Source organism: Passer domesticus, chromosome Z (genome assembly GCF_036417665.1).
Source record: "Passer domesticus isolate bPasDom1 chromosome Z, bPasDom1.hap1, whole genome shotgun sequence".
NCBI classification, from domain to species: Eukaryota; Metazoa; Chordata; class Aves; order Passeriformes; family Passeridae; genus Passer; species Passer domesticus.
This window is the reverse complement of record NC_087512.1, coordinates 40,266,147-40,290,384: the sequence shown is the minus strand read 5'-3', so window position 1 is coordinate 40,290,384 and position 24,238 is coordinate 40,266,147. Positions and strand designations below refer to the sequence as shown.

General features: G+C 37.8%; 1 protein-coding gene across 13 annotated transcripts; it reads left to right on the top strand.

Annotated features, from left to right (window-relative positions):
• Positions 1–330: 330 nt before the first annotated feature.
• LOC135290810 (protein FAM240B-like) lies at positions 331–14,250 on the top strand. Of its 13 annotated transcripts, XM_064404781.1 has the most exons (7): positions 399–495; positions 634–925; positions 3,220–3,313; positions 3,577–3,763; positions 3,847–4,306; positions 10,091–10,239; positions 12,692–14,250. In XM_064404781.1, the coding sequence occupies exons 6-7, from the start codon at positions 10,094–10,096 to the stop codon at positions 12,822–12,824; spliced, it is 279 nt and encodes a 92-aa protein (XP_064260851.1). In that variant the 5' UTR covers positions 399–495; positions 634–925; positions 3,220–3,313; positions 3,577–3,763; positions 3,847–4,306; positions 10,091–10,093; the 3' UTR covers positions 12,825–14,250. The 13 variants fall into 13 exon arrangements, with proteins under 13 accessions (XP_064260845.1, XP_064260855.1, XP_064260853.1 ...); XM_064404783.1 differs by lacking the exons at positions 399–495; positions 634–925 and adding an exon at positions 335–387; XM_064404780.1 differs by lacking the exon at positions 634–925 and having other exon boundaries at positions 391–495.
• Positions 14,251–24,238: the final 9,988 nt, after the last annotated feature.

Here is a 24,238-nt window from a genome sequence, read left to right as displayed (position 1 = left end):
AAAGTAACATCTCCGGGCTGGGGGAGAAGAGTGAATTCACAGCGCACAGGCTCAGCACCTTCGGAGGGGAGGCCGCAGCCCCAGGGCTTTCAGCTGCCGGGCCCGCACCGGCCTCACACGAAGGGGGAGAGGCTCCGGGCTGTGGGGAAAGGGCTCTGGCGAGAGGCAGTGACCCCATCCTGGCCGTGCAGAGGGCTCAGCCCAGGGGCCCCTCGGCCCCGGGGGAGCTGCAGCCGCACGAAGGACACAGGGGTGCCATGGCCTGCCGCAGGATCCCCCGAGGGCTCCCGGCCCTGCCCCGGTGCCGCAGAGCCGCGGGGCTGCAGGGGACGGGGCCAGACCGGGGCCCTGCGAGGGCGGCACCTGGGCGTCCCCACCGGCCCGCAGGTACAGACATCCACGGATTCCATCCATCCAGCGTGCCGTGCTGGCACGGCAGCCGCAGGGCAGCCGGATGGAAGGGAACAATGAGACGTCATTGGGACCCTCTGAAAGGTTTCTGCCTACCCCCTGTCACCCTTTCCCTGTCTCAGCAACACCTCATACTCCCTTCTTTCTCTGTTTTTCTCTTCTTTTTCTTTCTCTTTGCCTATTTTACTATTAAATAAAACTTATAATTTTTTTTTTTTGCAGCAACATCTAACCTCGTCTGGTTTTAACCACAATTTTCCAAGTATATTTCAAGCTTTTCTGGGTCTGATACATTTCATTCACAGAGGCTTATCTTTCTTTGGTTATCTGTCTTAAACATTCTGTGTTAAACCAGTTCATAATACAGCAAGAAATCTTGCCCAGAGCCTACAAAAACTACAGTGCCATCTACACTTCATCATGACCTCCCACATTGACCTGTTTCATGCACCTTGAATCAGTTACGGAGCCCTTCCATGAGGGAGCCTACATCATGTACTACAGGATCTGCAAGGTGGCAGTAGCTTTACATCAGTGAAAATCAGAAATCAACTGCCGTACCACAGTTTAACCTTCATTTCTTTTGATGTCTGCTTCCTCTCATGCTTGAAAATAACGTGCAATAGACAAAATACAGACTGTTGTGATAAGGAAATGGAAGTTAAAAAAATCTGAGACTACGCCACCTCCTTTTCTGGTAGTTAAGTGTATATGACCAAGCAAAACAGGGGGAAAGAAATACATGTCATGTAGAGTTAGACTATATGGGCATCACTGTAGTTGTGTCCACTGAAATCTTCAATGGACTTTAACAAATTTATTCTCTTCCTTTTAATGAAGGATAAGTTCTGGTTACCTAATGCAAACATGCATTTTATTGACAGCATCAACAGCTCACATAAAGCAAAAGAAACTGCCATATAAATGGCTATATCTGCACCAACTGGCAAAAAAATACAAGGTGGTGAAATGGTAGCAATGTGAATTACTGTAATACAACATCCAAAACACAGTCATTTATAACAAAGGCTGTGTCAGCGCAAGACAATATTATCTGAGACCTATAGATTTAAATCATTACAAATGAGCAGAAGCGACTGTCAGAGCCTTACTGTGAGAGCTACACTGAAGACTTGTCAAATTCTTAGGTGAAACTGTCAAGTTAGGCTGTAAAATTTCAAACATATAGTGGTGTCTATGTGCTTTATAAACTTGAAATAATTTACTCAAAATATTGATTTGTCTGACAAGTCTATAGAGAAAATCTATGCTACTTCTAAAATCACATAACATTGTTTCAACTTACTCTGAGCAACAAGAAGGCTGGCATAGACTATACTGCTGATCTCTACATGGTATCAGACTGAAACTACAGTGATCAGTCTTGCTTCCCATATCTCAGTCACTTTAGTTACAACGATCAAAAATCTCTGATTATTTCTGTGTGCCTTGTTGCAGCCTCATCCTCTGCCTAGTGTTTCTTATGCTTTTTTACCACTAGGCACCACTGACATTGCACATTGAACTGTGTGTGAGTTCTCAGAGAGGTTGAATTTGGGCAGTTTCAACACAAGAATATAAGCAGGATTTCAATATCTGTTTTATGTCTGGGCTGTAGTGAAATTCAGATTTTTCAAAAAAAAAATTCCATAACTTGCTTGCCATGAAAAGGTATGACTTAGGATACCTAGTAGACAAAATGTGAGCAATATATTTGATAGTCTGGGAAAGTGCAAAACACACCTCTGAGACATACAGGAGATCAAACAGGCATGCTGTTGGTACTGCCTCTCAAGCCCAGGGTTCTGCATTATTTATATGAAGAGGAGCAGCTCCAAGATGAGAAACTGTAAGAGTCTGACACCATCATCAGCAATTTGGGCATTTGTTTAGGGTTCAGGATCAGCCATCAGTCAGAGCAGTCTGTCATGGAATCGTAATTTACCAGCTTCATGTTACATTTCATGGCTCACCTACACTAACAGTAGCAATGCTGAGGTTTTACTGATTGATTAGTAGAAAAATTAATTTAGCTGTTCATCTGAATTAATGGATTCTATAAGGATACTTAATGATACATTGCAATCTCCCTCTCCCTTCTTTTCTCACTGTCTAGTAACAACATCCAGCAGACAATAAATAACCTATTACTCTTTATGTTAGGAGATGAGGGGGACTTCATGCCTCTTCTTTAGTCTTCTTCTCTTCCCTATGGAGGAATCAGCTTTTATATCTTATGATCTCACCAGGGTGTATCTATTTAAACTTAGAAGTTTTTAAAATGAGCTAACATCTTTTAGTGAAAGCTCCCTAACTGCAAGAAGTTTAAAAAAGGAATTCATCCAGAGCTGTCTTAGAAACAATGTTTTGAGCAGCAGCATTTGGCACAAAATGAAGCAGTGAGTTAAAGAAATTTTCTGGAAAACAGAAAGGTTGTCATAAGAATCGGCAACTGAATTTCAAAAACGAAAGAAATTACTGGAAGGATTGAAATAGAGAAAATGGCACAAGAGACAGTTTGTGATCTTGAGCTCTAATTAAAATTTCTGTCATAAGTTGAACCTTGTAAATTGCAAAAAGTAAGAGGAGAACTAGATTAGTGCATGAATCAATTAGAAAGTTGTAATGAACATTACATTACTTCTCTGGAAAAGATGAAAGTGATTCTAGATTCCAGTTGTTCTATCCAAACAAAATAAGGAGGCATACAAGGGACTAATACTCAGCTGGAATGTGATATACAGTTCTCATGCTTGTGTTTATTGACACCCCAGAAAAGGGTCATGATACCTATTTTTCTATCCACAGAATGAGTATGAGAAGACTCCAAAGTCCTTACATGCTATAATATCAAAATATCAGAAGAGATTTCTGCCCTACATAGCTTGAAGACACGAGAAGGGTAACTTGTCTCTTGAATACATTCAGATTTTAGATTAAAAGAAAATTTACAGTACTTGGCACAGAAAAGTCTGAAGCAAGATTTCACTAGAAATACCTGGAGTAAGAAATATAATTAACTTCAAGGTGGAACTTGCCAAACTACCAAGAGGTCATGCAGTCAAGTTGCCAATAAAAGCTGAGAGCAGAAAGTCTGTTGCTATCTGCTTTCCCTTTGTCAGAGTAACTAGCACCTTACTTTCTTGTGTTTTTCTGTTCACCCAGGAGTACCAGTGGAGGGAGGAATAATCTGTCCAAGAAGTGGAAGTGCTAAGTTTTGTAGCAAATTATATATGCTATGTTTCAGCTTGCAGCTGGTCAGATTCCTGCACTATTGAGTGTACTAACAGCTTAGCTGGAATCCTGTCATGTAGTCTACCAGGTGCTTTTACAGACCAACCCTTCAAAAGAGGTGAAAAAGAAATCTATTTTTCTGTCGGTCACTCAGAAGCACAAACATGAGACAAGATGTGCTATTCAACATGTTTTTTTCAGATCTATCCTTTTTCTTGGAGGGAACAGTGCTGAATTCTTGCAAGTCATATGGAGGTTATGCTACAGTGATCCACACTTGTGGGATCTTACTTGAGTAACGGTTTCTCCAGAGCCAAGTTATGACATCAGCGGCACCTGCCAAAATTTATAGCACAGATCAAACGTGGCATTCAGAGTTTGTGCCCTGTAACTGTCTGGTCATTCCTCATGGTGTGTTGCAGGCTTCACAAAAAGAGGCTGTGGGTTTGGGGTTTTTTTCCCCCTGCCATGAAGCTAATTCATAATAGCAGATGTCATCACTCCCAAATAAAAATGAGTGACGGATGAATAGATTTAATCAGTTATTCCTGGCAGTTGGAGTTCTCTTGAAAAGGGGAGCCCAGGGGTAAAACTGACATGATTCAGTAATCACTCAAGAAAACCATACTTTGACAGAAGAGGAAGCTACTATACAATCAAAGTAAGCATTTATATTCTTGTATTTTGTCCAAAATAAGATTTTCCCTTCCTGTCTTGATTATTAAAACTGCCTAGATATACATGGGAATACATTAATTTTATGTTTTGTTAAATCATGCAAATTTGAACAATGTTTTCTTCTTGTTCCCTCCATGACCTGGAATTCTGTGTATTTCACCATACCTTTATGAAAATTATTCTGATCATATGTGATTTATAAAACATAAGAGGTATCCTTCCACTGTTTCATTTTACTCTAGTCATAACTTCAGTTATTAAGCTATTATTTGTTATTATCTTTTTTTTGATATTACTAGAACTTCTGTATTACTCACACTTCAACTGAAAGAAAACCACCATAAAAGGAACATGTAACGGGATACTCATCAAAATTATGCATTCTTTACACGTAATTTAAAACTTTTCAGAGCTTTGAGGTTTGTTTGTTTGTTTGTTTTTAATTTTTTTAAAAGAACACTATAAACGGGCTTTGAACTGTACTGTAGTAGATATATAATGTTGGAAAACTTTCCATGCTTAGGCAAACAAACCCTGGTGAAGGGCAAAAGGAATAGGATATTTATTAGTGTACTGACAAAGATAAACCAGCTCATGGTCATGATATGACCCAAGGGACTGAGTCTAGTTAAAGTCAAAGATAATCTTTCCATTGTTTACAATGGTCACCAAAAAACCTCTCAAGTGACTGTGGAAATTCTTCCAGGAATATGCTTGTGTTCCATATTAAAATTGGCTGAATCATCAAATTCATGAAAAGAGTTAAAATTAGACTTATCTCCAACTTTTAGAAAGGAAATATTTTTAAGATATGTATATATACATTTAGAAAATATAATTCTAGTTAAAGACTGTCTTTCAGCAAAAATTTTGGAAATAAAATTTGGAATTATTCAAATATTGGTTTACATTACTAGCTAAACTATTTTCCAGTAAGGAAAAAGCATAAAGTGATTCTCTTTTTGTTAGCCAAACCAATTATTCTTTAAATTATGCATAATTCAGACTAAAAATCACATTGATATTTTTCTTCAAATATGTTTAACTAACAGTTTTACTGAATATATTGAAATACTTCTCACTAAAAAGCAAAAGCACAAATATTTTGCCTACAAGTCTGTCTGTATAAAACACTGAATTTTTAAGACCATGGCTATCTTAAGACACATGTTAAATAGAAAGATTGAAAAAAGGTAAAAAATGGCTCCTGAGACTTTAGAAAATTTTTTCTCTTCCTGATTTCTATTTCACATAAAAATAACTCAAAATAGCAATTTTGTTCAAAACAAGAGCCATTGATCAAGAGCCATTTCTGGTTCTTAAAATTTCTCAAGAAAGAGTCTAAAGCAGAAATTACAAAGTGTGCAGAGGAGAAATTGCTAGTATTGGATATTTTTTAAAACTCCTTTTTGTACCTCAGCAGAGGTAGACTGAGATTACATTAGTTCAATATATTCAGACCAGGCAGGGGCTAAGCCCAGAGCATTTGGGAACCTACTAATTTAATGCCTTACCAAAGCACACTCAGATGCAGATCAGATTAAATAAGAGAAGTGGCTTTTCCTATACTAGTTTTGTGCCAGTGAACAAAAGTTGTGCATATGACTTACATCTAGAAGCAAAATTTCTTCCCCCTTGTATGGACTAAATCTGTAGAGGAAAAGCTGTTCATCATTCACAATTCAAACCTCCTTTAAACTGTCTCTGGGACATGACCTCACAAGGAGAAGCAGGGGCAGGTATTGACCTCCACACTCTTGTGACCAGTGAGAGGACTCAAGGAAATGGCTGGATCAGGGGAGGTTTAGGCTGGATTATCAGGAAAAGGTTCTTCGTTCAGAGGGTCTTTGGACACTGGAACAGGATCCCCAGAGAAGTGGTCACAGCCTGACAGAGTTCAAGAACAATTTGAACAATGCTCTCAGGCACATGGTGTGACTCTTGGGGATGGTACTGCGCTGGGCCAGGAGCTGGACTCAGTGATCTTTTTGGGTCCTTTCCAAGTCAGCATATTCTCTGTCTCTATGATTTTATGCGTTTAAAACAATGTATTATATGTAGGTGCTGTGTTTCATGAGTGATTTGCTGTCTTAGAGTTTGCTGCATGGCCCTCTGATTTATGGTTTGATTATAAATGTAGGAGATTTTTCTTTTACTGTGCCATTAATTTGTTTTTACAATTACTTCTTGTAGACATTCTCCATAAATTAATAATATGTTAGCGTATAAATTAATTTCTGTAAATGTTGAATGCTGTAAAAACTCTTTTGTACATACTTGCATGTTTTTGACAGTTGAGGTTCACAGCTACCAAATGCATGAGCCACTTTAACCAAGATCTAATTTCATCCTAATTTAAATGTTGTTTTATCAGCTTGGCTCTCTAAAAAAGAAGTAAACTATACTTCATATGGGCAGGTAGGATGACAAAACCCCTATAATCATAGTTCCTCTTTAACTATCTTAGTTGAATATTTAATAAGGGACTCTATCTTGCACCAGTGTTATGCACATTTTAGTAACCCTTGATAGAAAATATACTGCAGAAAGTTTTATAGCATAAATTTTCAGTTCATAAATGATACTTACAATATTTCAGTTCTTCTGAATGAATAATTTTAAATGAATAGAAGTGCTTGCTCTTGGTTATTTTAGGTTCATATCAGTAGATGAACATGTTAAAACAACCTTCCATTAGGAGTCAGAAAGACACCTCCCTGGCTTTCCTTTAATATCTCTGGAATGATTAACTTATTTTCTTTTCCCACTGTCCATCCAGACAAAACTGGCAAAGTGACTGCTAGAAAGTATGGTTTTCATTTACAGGAAAAATCTTATTGTTCTACTTGTTACTGAGCCCTGAGTTATCTGAGTGAAGGAATCAAGAACAACTTTGATGGCATTAAGTCCAGTTGTCATTGTAAATCAAATTTATGTTATTGGGACATCTATAAAAGAAAAAAATCACACATCAACAAAACATGTTTTCTAGAGCAATAATAAATATTTTTTTTTTTGTACAAAGGGTTACTCAGAAATTCAAACCAAGCTCCTAAGAATCTTTCAATTAGCATAAAGAAAAGCAGGTTAATACTACACATGAACCCTAGTCTCTGCACCTAGGTGTTGTAATGCCAGGCTGAAAAATATGATGCTTTCACACATCATACTGTGAAAGAAACTGGCCAGCAATGCAGACAGTACCATCTTCAAAAGTTTTATCTCAAGAATCTGTCTTAGCAAGGACCACAGCAATACCATGTGAAATATTAACTGTTACTATCATTCCTAGGAATGAATAGCAAATGTTCTTCACTTGCAAAAAGACCCACAAACCTAGCAGACCTTGCAGCACTATGTCCATCTTTTGGGCACCTCTCTGATCGCAATGTGTTCTTTTAAGTGGAGCAGACAAAGCTTAAGGCAGTCAAAACCCTCCTGCACCCCCTCAAAATCTAACCAATTTAAATCTCAGATAAAGACTGGAGACCCTCTTTTTACCATTTGGAGAACATCAACTAGAAGTTCAATAATCATAAAAATTTAATCTCTAATTAAAGGTTAATGTGTTATGGCAGATTCTTATATGAGGCAAAGTATAATAGGGTTTGGAGGGCACACTGATTCAGTTTGTCAGCAACTTGCACTTGGCTTCTGAGGCAATGGGATAATTATCTATAGAGTGTCAAGTGGGCAGCTGATAGTGACAGAAGAGCCTCTAAATGGTGTGAAGACCTGTGTGACCTGCTGATCCAGGAATGATGAAATAATCAGATTCCATCACTCGCTGTAACAAGCTATTACCAGAGCATTTATTTTAACACTGCTCAAGGCCTATGGAATTAGGACACAGATAGGGCATGTTCCAGTGCATCCGTGACATGCATATTTACTTGCAAGATGAAGCCTTAAATAATACTATTATTTTGGAGTCTCAGAGTGAGACAAAACTTTATTAAGATTACCCATATTCCCATTTAGACCATATTAATTGCCAAACACAACACGTTAAGCAAAAGGTGTTAGTAGAACTGTTCTACCCACATCAATGCAACAATTCCTGCTGTATCACGCTGTGCTACATCTACAGCATGACCAGTCCACATCAAGAGAAATACTGGAAAAATGCTGTTTGCCTCAGAGAAAAGTATCTGGTTGTTTTCCTGATAGTGCAGCTCTTGCTGACCTTGCTGTGAAGAGGGCCAGTGTTCCAACCCCTCAAGGTACTCCATCACACAGGAGGTTATATTACATGGTCATGCTTATCACTCCAGTTGGACTGTACTGTTCTTTAAGCAACTGGACTTTTCAATGGAAAAAGAATGTACCTCAAAAAGATTTTTCTTTTTGTTAAACAGTTTTTCCATTCCAGCCAGACTTTGCACCAAGTTTGGCAAAATTATTTGTTATTACAGATCTTTTAAAAAAAATTGATTCATAAATATTGTGACAAATCTAAAATATTCAATTTCGGAAGATTCCCAGAACTTAGCTTAAAACTTTCTTTTAAGGTGCCAGGAGTTTCAAATACTCTATTTGATAGTAACCTTTCAGAAATCTGCAGTAATTGTATTACATCTGACTGTCCTTTACGTTTACTCTGATCTTCCACTTTACAGAACTGTACAGAGCAAAAGTTTCTATGCTACATTAGCATAGCCTTTGTTGTATTTATCAAGAATAGCTGCTAAACTATGAAATCATCAAGGAAGAAGATTCACAAGTCCCTATCAGGGTCTATGAGGCATTAATTCGTCACCATTACAGAGTGGAGTGTTGGCAAAAGTATCTAATGATAGCAGAATACAGTTAAATACAAGGAAGCAAAAGGATTTGTTTTATAGCAACCCTCAAATTAAGTGCTGGTCTAGTAATGGAAAACCCTGTAGTTTAGGTTTTTGGGGCTTTTCTTTCTTGTATCCTCCTACTTCCTGTTGGGACTAGGTGGAGGAGGCTGTTTCAGGAAATAGGCAACAGAACGTAACTTTTCAAAGTACTGTTACAATCTGATAACCAACACAATATAGTAATATCAGCAAGGACATCAGACATTATGAGAATTTTAATGAATTTTAATGTTTCAATAACATGCATTTAGCAAGGACAAAGTCTCCTATCATTCTGTCATTCTTATCATTTAGTGGAACTGATCCCTGTAATTCAATGAGTGCTACTTTTAACAGTATTTAAGACTGAATTTTGATAAAATATAGAACAAAACCATAACAAGCTCCCCAGGGCTTTGCACTCTGTTTCAATTTGGATTCATAATTCCCTTGCATATTTTGTGCATGACGTCATTTGAAGTAGTAAAAGGAATCATTTAGGAACAATGCATTTTCCTGAGATAAAACATCTATGATCTGTTTTAAGAAAATGGACAATAGAAAATAGGAAAGTCCTTCATATCTAATCTGAACTCCAGTGACAATAGCACTATATTTAAAAGCATTTTTCACAAGTTCTTCTAAAATTACTTAAAAGATCACACATACTGAAGCATCCACAATATTTCAGTGAACTGTGCCATGCACAGTCATTACTCAGTAGCAAAAATATCGTTATGCCATTCAACTGTCACCCAAGGCCTGTTTCAATGCCTTATATTTTGGTTCAAGGCAGACTACACACCAGTTACCTATTCCTTTTGGGTGACATAATTTATTTTAATAGCACTTCCTGAGAATTAACTTTCAAGGGGATAAGTAACAGAGTATCTGCCTTAGGTCAGACTTTTGACTGCTCTGACCTCCAAATTGCTTTTCAGAAAATGAGCGAGCATACAAACTTTAGACGCCACAGGATGGGTGGTCATGATGCGGAAGAGCTGAAGAACTTCTGGGAAAAGGTCATCCAAGAGCAAACTAAGCAACAAGAGGCTGAAGAGTCTAGGCTAAGCAAAAGTGCCCTGAACAAGTAAGTGGTATTTTATCTTTTCCACAAGATAGCAAGGCATGTCATCACGTGTTTTAAAATAAGGTAATCTGTTATTGTACTGCTTTATTCATAGCACAGATTGTGTTCTGGGTCTTTGGCACTTTTCCTCTCACAGCTGCTTGTCTCGTATTACCATGGCTCTTCTGCATGGAAACTCAGACACCGCTCACCCCTAAACCTCATGAGCATTCTTCAAAGGCCTTGGAGCACAGCCATGAAAAAATAAAGCACTTTGGAATTATGGTTTGTGACAGCCAGAAAATAGCAGGAATTTTACCTGGAACTGGTAGAGCTACACAAATAAACAAAACAGTATTACATTAAGGGACAACCACCCACCTAATATGTAGAATAAAAAACCCGTGGCACCTTTGTCATGTTTAACAGCCCTTCACATCATATAAATCCAAAGGTAAAAATGACACAATGAGATTTTCCCATTCAATGGAAAATGTTGTGGGCTTTTTGTTGTTTTGAGCGTTTATTTTTTGTTTTAGTTTGGGGAGGCAGGGAGCTTTACAAAGCAGTATAAAACAACAAGGGATTGCCTACAGAGAGAGCTATATAGCTGTATTGTGGTACAGATAACTCTGCACAAGTGTGGTGGACTTAAAATATTTGTTCAACTTGTGAAAACTCGGAACTTTGGACCAGGGTCTCCTGCACACTAAGTGAATCCCCTAACAATTAATGGGCAGAAATAGAGGACAAGAAATACCGTGTCTCATGTGGTTTCCTTTTGTTCTTTCCTCCTGAAGTTAACAAAGATTTTCCTGCATAAACTTTTCTCAAAACTGGGACATTCACATAAACTAATTTGACTTCAGCAAATTGGAAGGTCCTGCTAAAGGGTGGTTTCTTGGAAAAAATTCTAGGTACTTTGACCCCAGTGCCCAAGAAGGAAATACTGTCATCATTTAGATACTTGGAAATTAAGATCTGGGCAGGCCTTGTATCTCAAAAAAGTCAGATGTAGACAATCTTTCTTCCAGTGTCCTACTCCAGCTAGTCAGTAGTATTCTCAAACCCCAATCACAAAATTGCTGGAGAAAAAACATATATGACGAAATCCAGGAAAGTGCTCAGCTTCACTGGAAACATTTATCACCTAGATCACAAAAGACTACCAGGAGAAGACAGTGCAAATGAAATGCAATTTGTGGTTTAGATAATATTTTTGACTTCACAAAGTTTAAAATGTTAAAAGCTCTGCTCTGAAGAGAAGTAAGGTAATGAAAGAACCTTGAATATGTGTTAACTTGCATATTCAATATGTCTTAACTGACCCATCACAACTGAGATAGACCGAATCAAGTTCTTTCAAAGTCACTTGCCCAGTCAAATCCCAGTGTTCACAAAGTGTTCTAAAATTTGAAAAAAATGATACTTTCAGGAGGTAGTAGACACTATCAATAAAAAACATACATATCCACTACCTCATGTAAGAGGTACTCGGGAGAATGTTGTGATTTTACATAAAGGCGAGTGCTCCATTTTTGACACATAGGATGCTGATGAGAAACACCAGTATTCTCAATGGAAAACTTTTCCTAACCCACTGAACCTCTCTCTTGAGGCTTATCTATATGCACAAAAGAGTATTGAAGACTAGGTAGTTTAAAACACAATGTAAAATCAAACTCAGAATCAGATAACACAAGCACCCATGAGAAAGAGCTACTTCTGAGTTATTCTCCAGTGAAATCATTGGCTGCTGTTCTTTTCACCACACCAAAGGTTATTTAAAACCCCATATATTCTATGATGCATTTGGCATCACCATATAATATTTAATCTTACAACATTGCTGGGTCAGGTGTTTCATAACATTTCCTTCTGAAAACAACCCAGCCAACAATATCTTGCAGTGGTCCCTAGAGATTTTCTCTTCTGTTTTTAATATGAGAGTATCTTGGAACTAGTGGCTCCTCTTGCATGTGACATCAATTCCTTTCATTTAACACCTACAGGGTCTACAGAGTTGTCTTTGTTTTCTTTTTTACCAAAAAAGGACATATTTTAAGTTCAGCCTGCTCTTCTCCACAGCATTTTACAGCATAACTTGAGGGGTTGGAGGAAAAAACGTATTTTTAAATTTACACATTGAATGACCTTACTGCACAGCCAGTACATCTGTGTGGCTTTGAGAATACCCCAGAGGGAAAAACAGAGTTCTTCACAGTGACAGTATTTCAGCAGTTGTTTGACTCATTTGGAATCCAGCAATGTCAACCACTGATAGTATCAGCACTATCCTTTTCTCCCCTGCATTCCCAATCTAGCAAGCTAGAGGGATGTGTAATTGGTAAATAAATACAGGACAAGTGCTCTGGTGATGAAAGAGAGGCAAGCTTCAGCCCTGCTGAAAAGCCCTGGATACATTTGAAGGATTTGGCTCCATAACTGCTAAGCACTTGTACTCTCTTTGCAGACTTCGCCAGGAATGGACTCTGCGGCTGGAAGGTCGAGTAAGGCAGGTCCAGGCACACATGAAAACACGGCAAGAACAAATGACACCACTGTCTATCGAGGCTCTTCCCTCGCCAGATAAAACTGTTGCTTAAAGTTGCTGCACAGACACAGCAAGCACTGGGCCCAATTCTGACCTTCTGCATGCATCTAGAAACCAGCAGTTACGCTGCTGACCAACCAAAAGGTCAGATTCTGCCCTTTTTCCAAATTATTTACTAGACCTACTATTAAAGTCCTATTGAAATTTAGTGTAAGAATAATGCCACAGGGGAAAAAAAGTGCAAAGGAATAGATGAGAAGCAGACAACTCTAATTTTTCCATGCTATATTATTTCTGTGATGTATCAGGACTCTCTTATGTAACTGCATTTCCAAGTGACAACAACATACTGCCAGGAAAGAGGGTGGCTTGTTTAATTGGAATAATACATTCAGACAGCTGCATGCAAAATTGCACATTTACATTTACACAGCTCATGGAGTCTGGCTTAATGCAGACATAAGATGTTTTGTTTGTCTTGATGAGCCATAGCAGACGCAGTTAAGGATTAGCCTGATCAGCTGGCCAGGAGGAGAAACATATTCTTTAATGAGGGGGGAAAAAAACAACTTTCCTGATCAACATTTAAGAACATTTATAGATCTTAATAATTAAATAAACAGAAAAAATTACTTTTACTTTCCTGGGGTATGTAAAAGAAAACTAATGAGCCAGTGTCTTTTTTTTGAGCCAATCTGACAAATGTTAGAGTAGTAAGCGCAAGTCAGTGTGAGAGTTTGAAATAGAACTCACTCTCTATTTGAAATAGAGAGTTTGAAATTAATCATAACAGCAGGGAAATGCTTTGCAAATTATCACTTGTCATACTTGACATGCACTAATCCAAACAACTTCTGCATCTTCTTCTGGGCTAGATGAAACAAAGGTGGGAATAACAAAACACAGGGTAATAACAATGTGCCCTTTTTACCTATATGTCTGTGTATCTGAATACTAGTCTTCTGGATTAAAACATTTGTTTTCTCTTCAAATAAATTTTGGAACACAAGAGAAGACTCATAAGTCTAAACAGCTATTTTTGTCTAACAGTATTGTGCCAGACAAAAATTTACTTTGAATCTATATTCACACTAAAGTAGTAGATAGGAATACATTTGATATTTCAAAACAGAACAAAAATTAAATCATTTTGACCTCACAGAAATGCTTTTTAATCCTTTTAAAACAATATTTAATTAAACACAAAGTTTTACTGATGTTCTCACTCTTACAAAGTGAAACTCTGCCACAGAAAAAAAAAAGCTGCCATAAAAATGTTGTTATTCCATGGAGGATTAAAACAATAAAAAACTTATAAAATGTTGTTCTGTTATTGAAAAAGGAAGGGATTTTAATATCAGTTTCTTTTCATAAAAATGATGCCTAAAAGCATGTAATTGTTTCTTTCGGTGTCTATTTTCCATTAGGAAAGCAATGCTGAAAAAAATAATAAAGTTGTAACCACTTTTGCCCTGCAAGACTGGTGTTTCCCTTCTGCATCCACTTACTTCCTATTATTCTCTAAAAAGTTTTTTCTGTAACCCACTATCCTCATTTGGGCCAGGACTGAGTTAACTTTTCACAGTAGCTGTAAGGGATTGGAACCTAGAGCTCCATGGCCATGTCTAGATGTTATTCTATAGCACCTTTTGCCATCTCTGGGGGTAGGAAGTCCAGGATGTTTTTGGGAAGAAGGTGGGAGTGGCTTGGGTTGGGGGAACAGTCTGGGTGGATAACTCATCGGCCACTGTTCATTGCCTTGGGGTAGGACACATCAGCCAGTAATTTTTGCCTGTACTTCACCCTCTCTTTGAGTATTTTTCTTATTAGTATAGTTTCCCCATCTCTTTACTGCTTCCGGTAAGTTGTTCTTATCTCAAGATATAATCTCTGCCTTTCATCTGCCACCAGAGGTTTGTGGTTTTCTCTTTAGTGGGAGTACTAAACTGAGGAATATCATTCCCAAAATATGACACCTAAGCTAAACTTCTTCTTTGGTGAGGTAGATCAAACAAAACCTAAATTAGCTGCCATTTACCAAAAAACTGGACTGGCTTACCTTTCTGTAGCCATCACCAAAGGAAACAGACATGGGCTACTGGCATGGAGAAATGCCAGATTCTCCACTTCTGAAAACCAGATCTATTTGATTTGTTAGCTTAACCACTGATTTATGGTGTTGAAATGCCACCCACATCAGTGCAGCTTATCCGTATTCCATGTCAATGTTACAGGAGAAGATCCAACAAAGCTGGCTCAATAAGTATTTTTTGTTCTTTTACACTTAATGTCAATGTTTTTTATTTATTAGAAACACTTTTATGATGCTCTTTCTGGTTGTTTATGAAGTTATGTAAGATATGAAAAGGACAACACAAGTAAATTTAATTCACACAAAGAAAATTTCAGCACTCCCCCAAAAACAACCTTAGCTCTCTGAGTAGTTTTTCTGTAAGGAGCTCTGAGGGCATCCAGGGATATGTGAAATGACTTCCACTACAAGCAATTGGTATCATATTAGCTACACACCAATGGAATGTTGTGAGCATTGTTCACCTTCACAAGTGCATGGAACCTATTTTAGCTGTGACGCAGTAAAGAGTATATCACAACCGTGAAAAACCAGAATGCTCGCATGCTTAACAAAAACCATCTCCTTTTCCATTGCTCAAGTGCATATGCGTTAGTCATGGTTACCTGTTCTAGCACACATTTTACATGACAGCAGTAACCTAAGACCTCCGTGGTGTTGCCCATCAGGTGTTCCTGTTCCCAAATGCAGCTGTTCATCCAATTTTCACTGCTACTTGCACATACAACCAGACTGCGACAGGTATCAGATACTAGAAATAATAAAGTCTAGCAGCTGGATGTAGTCAGACATGCTGCTTGCAAATTGCAAAGCTGAAGGCAGACAGGAAGGTGGCAGATAATGTTTTGCCATTTTGCTTTATTCACTGAATTGGTGACATCCAAGCCTGAACTTAGACATTTCATACATAACTGGAAATATTAAACCTGGCTGTCAATAAAAAACAAACAAAATCAGTTCAAGTTGAATTTTTATATTTTAAAAAACTGTCTCATTCATATATGTGGCAGCCATTTATAAAACAGGATATTCAGTGAGCATAATCTGTTAGAAGAGTAGGCCACTTCAGCTGAATACAGCTGAATTTTTTTAACTCCCCTGTCCCTAGTTCCTCAATCTTTTCAATGGAAAAAAAAAGAAAATTTAAATTACAGTGGCCATATTAAGAAAGTTGGGCTAGTTATTTGAGAAACTAATTGCCCATATTTTTTTTTCTTAAAGCTTATTAATTTGTCTAATAGAAAATAAACTGAATGCATATTGAATATAATGATATGAGTTGAATAATAATCTGCATAATCAGCACCACCCTGACCCTGCACTAGCAAGACATTACCATGTCTCACATCAGCACATAAACCAGCCCTGGCACTTGCTTAAGTCAGTAAACAACTAATTTTGCACAGGATAGGTCAGTGGCTAGTATTTTGGTCATGGGAGTTTATGATATATGATGCAATAGGTGTGGATCATTCACTTAAGCTGGCATACTGATGTCAGCTGTGGAGCAGCCACTTAACATGCCCAGATTTATGTGCATGACAGACACAATGTGACCAATCTATATCCATTCACATTGTTGGTCTTTAAGTACTGTCTGGTCCAGGAACCAGTGACGAATGTCTGAGAAAAAGCAGTTTGCTTTCTTAAAGTAACTCTGAGCTGCGGCCAGTTGTTGAAGCCTGGCTTACTTAAATCAAGGCAGTCTAAAGGGTGACTGTAAACACCACGTTAATCTCTAGTCTGACTCCATTTGGACACCATGGTAAAGCACTCACACAATCAGTTACAGGGAGGAAGGATACAGCAGCTCAACACCTGTCAGCTGCTCCACTTGAATTTTGACTTAAATTCACTTGAGCTAAACCCTTGACTGTCTGCATGTACCACATACTAGTTTGGAGCCAATTTAATGCACACAAACCAGATTTCTTTCTGAAGAACCAAAACCAGACCAGAAGCTGTGTTCTAAGCACGTATGAAAGAACCCTAACCTCTAAGGATCTGAGGCAAGTGCTAGCTCTTCAGACAGTTTTGAGACACCTGCATAAAGGGGATATTTGGTCCAACAAACCAAATTAAATTGCATCTGATGTAGCCGCTGGACCACGCATAGTCTAATGTGGGGACATCAGCAGCAGTCACTTTAATCTACTGAGCTGCTTGGTAATGTGCTCAGCCACATGCTAATGTAGATGAGTATAACCCAACCAAAAAAATAAAAGTGGGATCAAAGCACAATAATACATTTTGTATAGATCTAAAGGTGGACCTCAGCTGAGCTCAGGAATGATAATTTAATTAGCCATGTAGATAAGCTAGCATACACAACTAAGCACAGTTTAGTCAAGTCACCACTGGAGCTGCATGTAATGGAACAGAGCCTCCCTACACAAAACTCAGAATAGACTAAATAGCATGTATGGTTCGCTTCTACAGTTAAATGATAGGAATACAAGGACAACTACCAACTTTGTAGTCCAAATATTCCTACTAATTATAAATTGCCTGTGTCCTACGGGATGTTGTTCTCTAACCTCCTAATAAACAGCACTTAACTGCACCATAGTGTGAATAAGGAATACTAAATCATATAAAATATTTCTGGATTTAAAAGGCATCTGTAGATAAATAAGAATTAACCACAGAGTAGCTCTAGAAAGTCTTATACATCCTGAGAATGCTTCCATTCATTAATTAAGCATTACTATATTATTTATTTCTTACCAATATTAGGATCTATCCACGTTACACATTTAAGACAAAATTGAATAAAAAAATCAATAGGCAGGACAGAAAATTCAAAACCCTACTGATTACTCCCAACCTTTTCAGCTGTCTGTATTTATCTGTGTGTTACTTAGTGGCCAGTGTTTTAAACATAGGCCAAGATACAATGGACAGAAAGCAGGGCAAATTCAAGCTCCAAAAATGACAGGCTGACAGATTGAAAAAGGATTATACTACAAGGGAAGCCAAGCTTAACAGTGGATCATCATGTGCTACCTTCATAATTAGCTGTACTTTTCTCAAACACCATCCCTTAAATGATGTTAATATCCTAGTAACATCTAATGGAAGGTGAGCAACTACTAGTAGGCAGCACCAATGTTCAGACTAAATGATATAACTTCAGTGGCTCATAATCAGGGACGCTGGTTTTTTCCATAGCAAACAGCAGCAGCATCAAGGAGAGCTACTAATAAAAAAAAGGTACTAATAGAAGGTACTAATAAAAGTACCTAAGGTACTAATTACTAATTACCTATTAGTACCTTAAGTAATTAGTACCTAAGGTGCTGATAAAAAAAACCACAACTGACAAGAATCAAAGTGGCAGAAAAAAATGCAGTAGCAAATGTGAATGGTAATATATTTGGTTTAGCTATTTGGTCAATTCTTTAAAAAATGATCCCTTTGTGTTACATTTCCAATATGACTTACTACATGCCCAACATAAATATTGATGCCATTTAATCAGAACTGTGAGTTAATAATGTATGTTGATGATTCAATCATAGGGAACAGTTCAAAAAATTGAATTAATACTGAAAAGTTCTTGATTCTATTAGATCTAGTACCTAATCAAAGGAATCATATCTGCAAAATACTGATACAAAAAGCTTCATCTGTATTGTCTCTTCACAAACAGGCAGAAGAAAATTATGGTTTTGAACAGAGTTTACTATAGTTAATGCTATTTTTCTCCCTCTGATGTGCTATTCTATTTAACAACTGCATCATTATTGTTAAGGGTTTGAGGTTGCAGTACAGGCTATGAATTTAATTAGGCAAGGAAAACACAACATTACTGGGGTGGTCAGCAGTGTTATTTCTGAAAAACCTTTTGAAAAATTACCTATGTTTGCCCTGATGTCTTATTTTTTTTTCCAGCATGATGGTGATTCCACTGCAGCTTCTCTTAGGGAAATTTTTTCCATAAGATTTTTATCAGTGTCTTTATGTATCCTAGTAAGTGAACAAATTGACACAATCGTTCATTTTTACATGTAAAAAGTTTCAAATTACAGTGTTGCCTTATTAATTACTGGATCTCATTGCAGCAGAGTTTCTATTAGAGTTCAGTTAATGATGAAGTCCTAACTAATGAATCAATACTTTTCAGCTTTTGGATAGCACCTGAGTTTACTGATTTTGTTGATGCTGCCTCAGTCATTAAATATATATTTGTAATAATAAGACTAACAGTCACTGAAAATAAACCCTACAAGCAATAAGGGCCATCTAAAATATCAGAAACAGCAGTTATTTTCCACCATCTCAAATGAACACTTAATAACCTGGAACTAAATCCCTTCAGGCTCCGTTTATGATATGTACACACTTCTGCTACAGTGATGAAAAATACTCAATTTTCTCAGAACTAATGACCCCTCTATTATATGTACTAGAGGACTGTGGAATGAGTCTATCAACAAACAGAGTGCACACGTTTGAAATTTTTTTGCCTAAATCACAGGCAAATTTCAGTGCAGCCAACCTATAAAAATCCCCTTTGAAGCCATTTCAATCTTCTGTAACATGTGTTTGGTGAAGACAATTTCTGCACATGCTTTGTTTATTTTACTTTTGGTTACCTTTGGCCACTACAGTTAATGAGGAACAACACCTAGAAGCAATTAATATGTAACACTCCACTATGTTTGGACAAAACACTATTGTCCCATGGCATGATTTATTGCTTTAATTGATGGATGCAGTTAAAAGTATCCCTTTATCTCAAAACCAAAAGGGCTTTATTTTTATTGCAGGGCACCTTTGAAGAACATCTCAAAGTAGGTTCAAACATATCTTACAGCTTCACTGCAGAGATTTTGACAGCATTCTGTTCATGTATCACTACAAAGATTAAGGATGCAGGAAATAAGTATACCTTGAACTACTTTAGGTGCTATATTTATAGTTTAACTTGAGCGCTGCTTTTACATACTCTGGAATCACCAGAGAACACAGCCAGTCCTGACAATAAGACTAACACTTCTTCCAGCAAGCTAGTTTTAAAAAATACAATACTGACTAGCCCAAATACTGCCAGGTTTGAGCTATCATTTTCAACAAAAGACAGTAAATTTGAGCAGCTACACTGTCTAGTTCTATTGGTGCTATCCTTTCTTTAGAGTATTTTTTCATTTGGAATTACTGGAACTTCACTTTTAAAGGCTACAATCCAGGTGCAAATTCTGGTTGACAGTCCTCAACTAGCCTTAAGAAAATCTGGTGTTTCTACTGGCAATTAGGCAACAAGAGTGCATATGTAGGCCAGAGGACTTTTGGGGTTTTTATATTGTCAAAAAACAAAATCAAACTTTGAATTGGGAAAAATATGACCTTCTAGCATAAATTCTAGTCAACTCTATTGACTTCTAGACAGGCTTCAGGGGCTTTGTACTGGTCTGGCATATAATTTCTATCTGTCCCTGTTCTCCAAGCTGTATCTCCCAGGCTGCAGAGCAATTCCTGACTTGCACATGTGTATATATATATCCTAAGAAAAAAAAAAATCTACTTGGACAACTTGATTCAGAAAATTATTTTTTAATCAATGGAAACAAATAGAAATAAAAGTAATCAATAATACTTTTTGATGTTCCAAATTACTCCAGATTAACATGTTGATTAGAATGTAAACCAAATCAAAGCTTTTCCAGTAGCACCATTAAATCAGCTATAAATGAAACAATGAGAGCCTTCCACATAGGGGACTGGAATTACAGTTAAAGATAAGATTTTTGGTTCTAAAGAGAAGTACATGCAGAGATACTATCTTAAGTGCTTCAGCAATTCTAATCTCAATTTTAGGAAAATGTCTGTTTCTAACACCCCATGTCAACATGATAAGCATACTGTATCTCCTGGTCTCTTAATATTTGGTGTTCTGAACAATTTTACCTGGCTGCTAGTTTCACCTTCCCTGCTATTGGAGGAATACATCAGAGAGCAACACCATGCCAGGGAATGTAAAACACTGATTCAGCACATCCCCAGCAATCTCAGGCACGCAGGTTCTAGGAAGCTCTAAACACAAAATAAAGCTGCTTATAGAGCAAAATACTTTAAAATATTCTATTGGTGTTTTTAATTTATTATGTGGGGTATTTGTGAAGGGTATGGGGGTCTGTCAGAGGAGTAGGGACATTAAGAACTGACATTTAAGTCCCTGGCAGTGGGAAGCTGAGCTTCTGCTCCCTCAGACTGGAAATAGATTCTGCATTTTCCTATAGGACCTATTTTACGCCTCTATTCTGTATCACTGAGGGTGACTTGAGAGTAGGGCAGGGTGTGGTCCGTCATCTTCTCCAAATGCTAAACATCTCTGCAAGAAGGCCATGCAACATGGAAGACCACCCAGACAGCTGCCTTCACAGACTAGGCTCTGCTAGCAGGGCTAGTACTAAGTGACCTCCCGGCCTCACTTTTCGTAGCCCTCCTGAGCTACTTGAAGCTGCTCTTCTGTTATTGAGAGCAGCAGCAGCAGCAGCCCACTCAGTCTGTGACTGGCAACGGGAAAGGGCCCGAGGACAGGAATTTAGAGGCTCTTTGATTTTCTCTTCTCTGTCACCCTGAAATGGCATTTGACTGAAGCTGCTTGAGAACTGCTGGCTGCTCTCATGTCAGTTCCAAATTCAACCATCTGCAGCAACATGACAGTCACCGGGTCAGCCATGGTCAGAGCACATGAGTCAGTGTTTCTCTTCGATGCTCCCTAGCAGCTCCATGACAAGAGAAGGAATGTCTAAGCAATAGAAGAAGCTGAAGTCAAGGCAAGTTCTTTCTTAAAAGTATCAAGTGATAATTTAAATAAAACAGTCAAATTATTAACCACAAACATGACACTAATGCAATCCTCTGATACCAGAGAAATCCAGCCAGATGTTTCCTGGGTGAGACTTCTGCTGGGTTAAGGAGACCTGGCCTACCCAGGACAAGCATTCTTGGCTGAACATAGTGAAACATCACAAGAGTCAAGCTGGGAGTGGAATTGCAGCAGAGAAGTGGTATATGCTGACCTTCACACTCAGATTGGCTAATGCCACCTCTCACCAGGGGCAATCTGCTGCACCCACACCAAGCAATTTCCCCACACTCATCATAAACTCACACACAAAATGATAGCTCCCTAATTCCAGCTTTATGCTGCCAGGTGTGAGCGGGAAACCATGGCATATTGCCTCTGTGCTTCTTTCATTCATTCATGTGACCTGAGGATGAGCAGCCGCCTTGAAGCTAACCTGTTTTGCCTGTAATTCTGGCAAGGCTTTGAAGATTGACTGGGAAGGCCTTGATTTCTAGGGATTCAAAACTCTGACTCTTTCTCTGGCTACCTCTAGCAGCAAAGGAAATCCAGAAAATTTGTAATTAACCTCCGCCGATTAAGTTCTCCAACAAATCAGCAAGAAGTCCTGACTTAAAAAAATTCTCTGTTCTTTGTCAGATTCTCAGCGTCCAGCATCAATGACCTCCAAGTCATAGTATAAGACATAAATATCTCTGTCAGCTAGAAGAGCAAAGGTGCCACACAAGTGAGTGAAATAATAATTCATTGTCTATGCAGTTACTGAGAATGTGTGAAAAAAGAAAAACAGTCATTCTCAGTAGCTTTGTAGTTCCTCTAGATAAAATTCAAAAGATAGTTTGAGATCCAATTTACAAGAAACTGAGATTTCAATAAAATTTGCATCAAAGGAGTAAGAAAAAGCAGAAAGCTGTTCAGACAAAGCTAAAAGAGAAACTGTGAAGGAGGGTACTGACAACATGTAACATTTATTTGTCTCCAAAGAGAAGAGGCATCATTAAAAGGTTCAGCTCTGCTATTCTCACAGGGTAAAAGAGTTAAACACAATAAAGTTCAGTTCCCAAAACTCAGGAGCTTGTTGCCTTGTTAGTTAATGATGGGCTAATAAGCGCAGCTAACCAAATTCATGCTTTAATTGGCATCTTGCCCCAACTGCCAGGAAATAGAGTGACATTATTTTACCTACTCCCTGAAGAAGAATTTGCTGTATCATAATACAGAATTCCCAGAGCATGCATGGTATTGCTTTTTTGCAGAAATCCAAAAGAGATCCTAAAGTTTCATGTTAAACTGTGTTTAATGTTTCATGTGAAAACTCTGTATCTGAAAAAACACCCAATGTAAAATCTTCAATACAGGTAAATGCAAGATATGCTTTCTGTTAAAAATTAGCTTTGTTTAGATGTCATAAAAATATAAATAAATATGAACAAAGTAAAATGCTGAGCAATAGTTGACGAAAATATTATCTATATATTCAGTATATTAAAATAATATACCAAATATCAATATTAAAGATATTGATACAGCATATGGTAAGCAAAAATATTTTAGCAATTATGCATATAGATTTAGCCCACTTAAGATTTCACACATTTCTTCATAGCCATATTAAAAGCTAAATATACATGGGTTTTGATGAGTTCAAAGCAACAGAAAAGCAAAGAGTCAGAATTCCTGCATAAATATGATTTTTTTTTCCAAGTTAAAAATAAATACTCTGTGGTTTAAAAACTGCTGTATTGATGCAACAGAAGGTAGAAGTTTCAATTTTGGTGTTTTCTAGGCTTCCCACATAGGTGTTTTGGCAGATTTGATACTGCAACACTTAATTGTTGGTACCATTTTCCTGGCTCCCAGGCTCCCAGCCCATCTAAGCATACAGGTACAATTAGTGAACCAGCCTAAGCCAAGAGTAAAGTTTTTAAACTGAAATGTGAGCCCTTGACCTGAGAGAACTGAAGTACAGATGTAATTTCCATTCTGTCATCCTGGCTACGAAATGCACTAATCTGCAGCTGGTAAGGAGAAATGGGCAGGTGGGGGTGGAAATGTCCAAAACTCCTGCAGCTAAATATGACATAGCTAATATGTTGGTGTCCTAAATCCTCAGCTGAAGCTGTCACAGAGAGCCAGACTGTGCAAACCACTCTGATCAGAAACAAGGAAAGGTCAGGCTAAGTCTATGCAGTCCAGTCAGCCATTTTCCAGGTTTATTAAGGCACATAGATTATCAAAGGAGCCAAATCTTAATCCTTTTAGGATGGCAAAAGGATTAGAAAAGGATGTAAAAGAGGAGCTAAAACTTCGAACTCTTCACCAGGAAGACACAACAAGAAATTCACTTCTCTATCTGACAAGTATGATCATATTGCTTTGATATCTGAAACCAGGCAATGAGCAAATATGTAACATGATAAATAGATGGATTTTTTATACCTTCCTGATGCTGAAAGGTGCTTGTTTGTTCATGAAAGTTATCTGCTTTAAACTGTCTTTTAACATGCTTCTTTTCTCACCAGATGAAACAAGAACAAGTGAACTAGAACAGAGGGAAGAT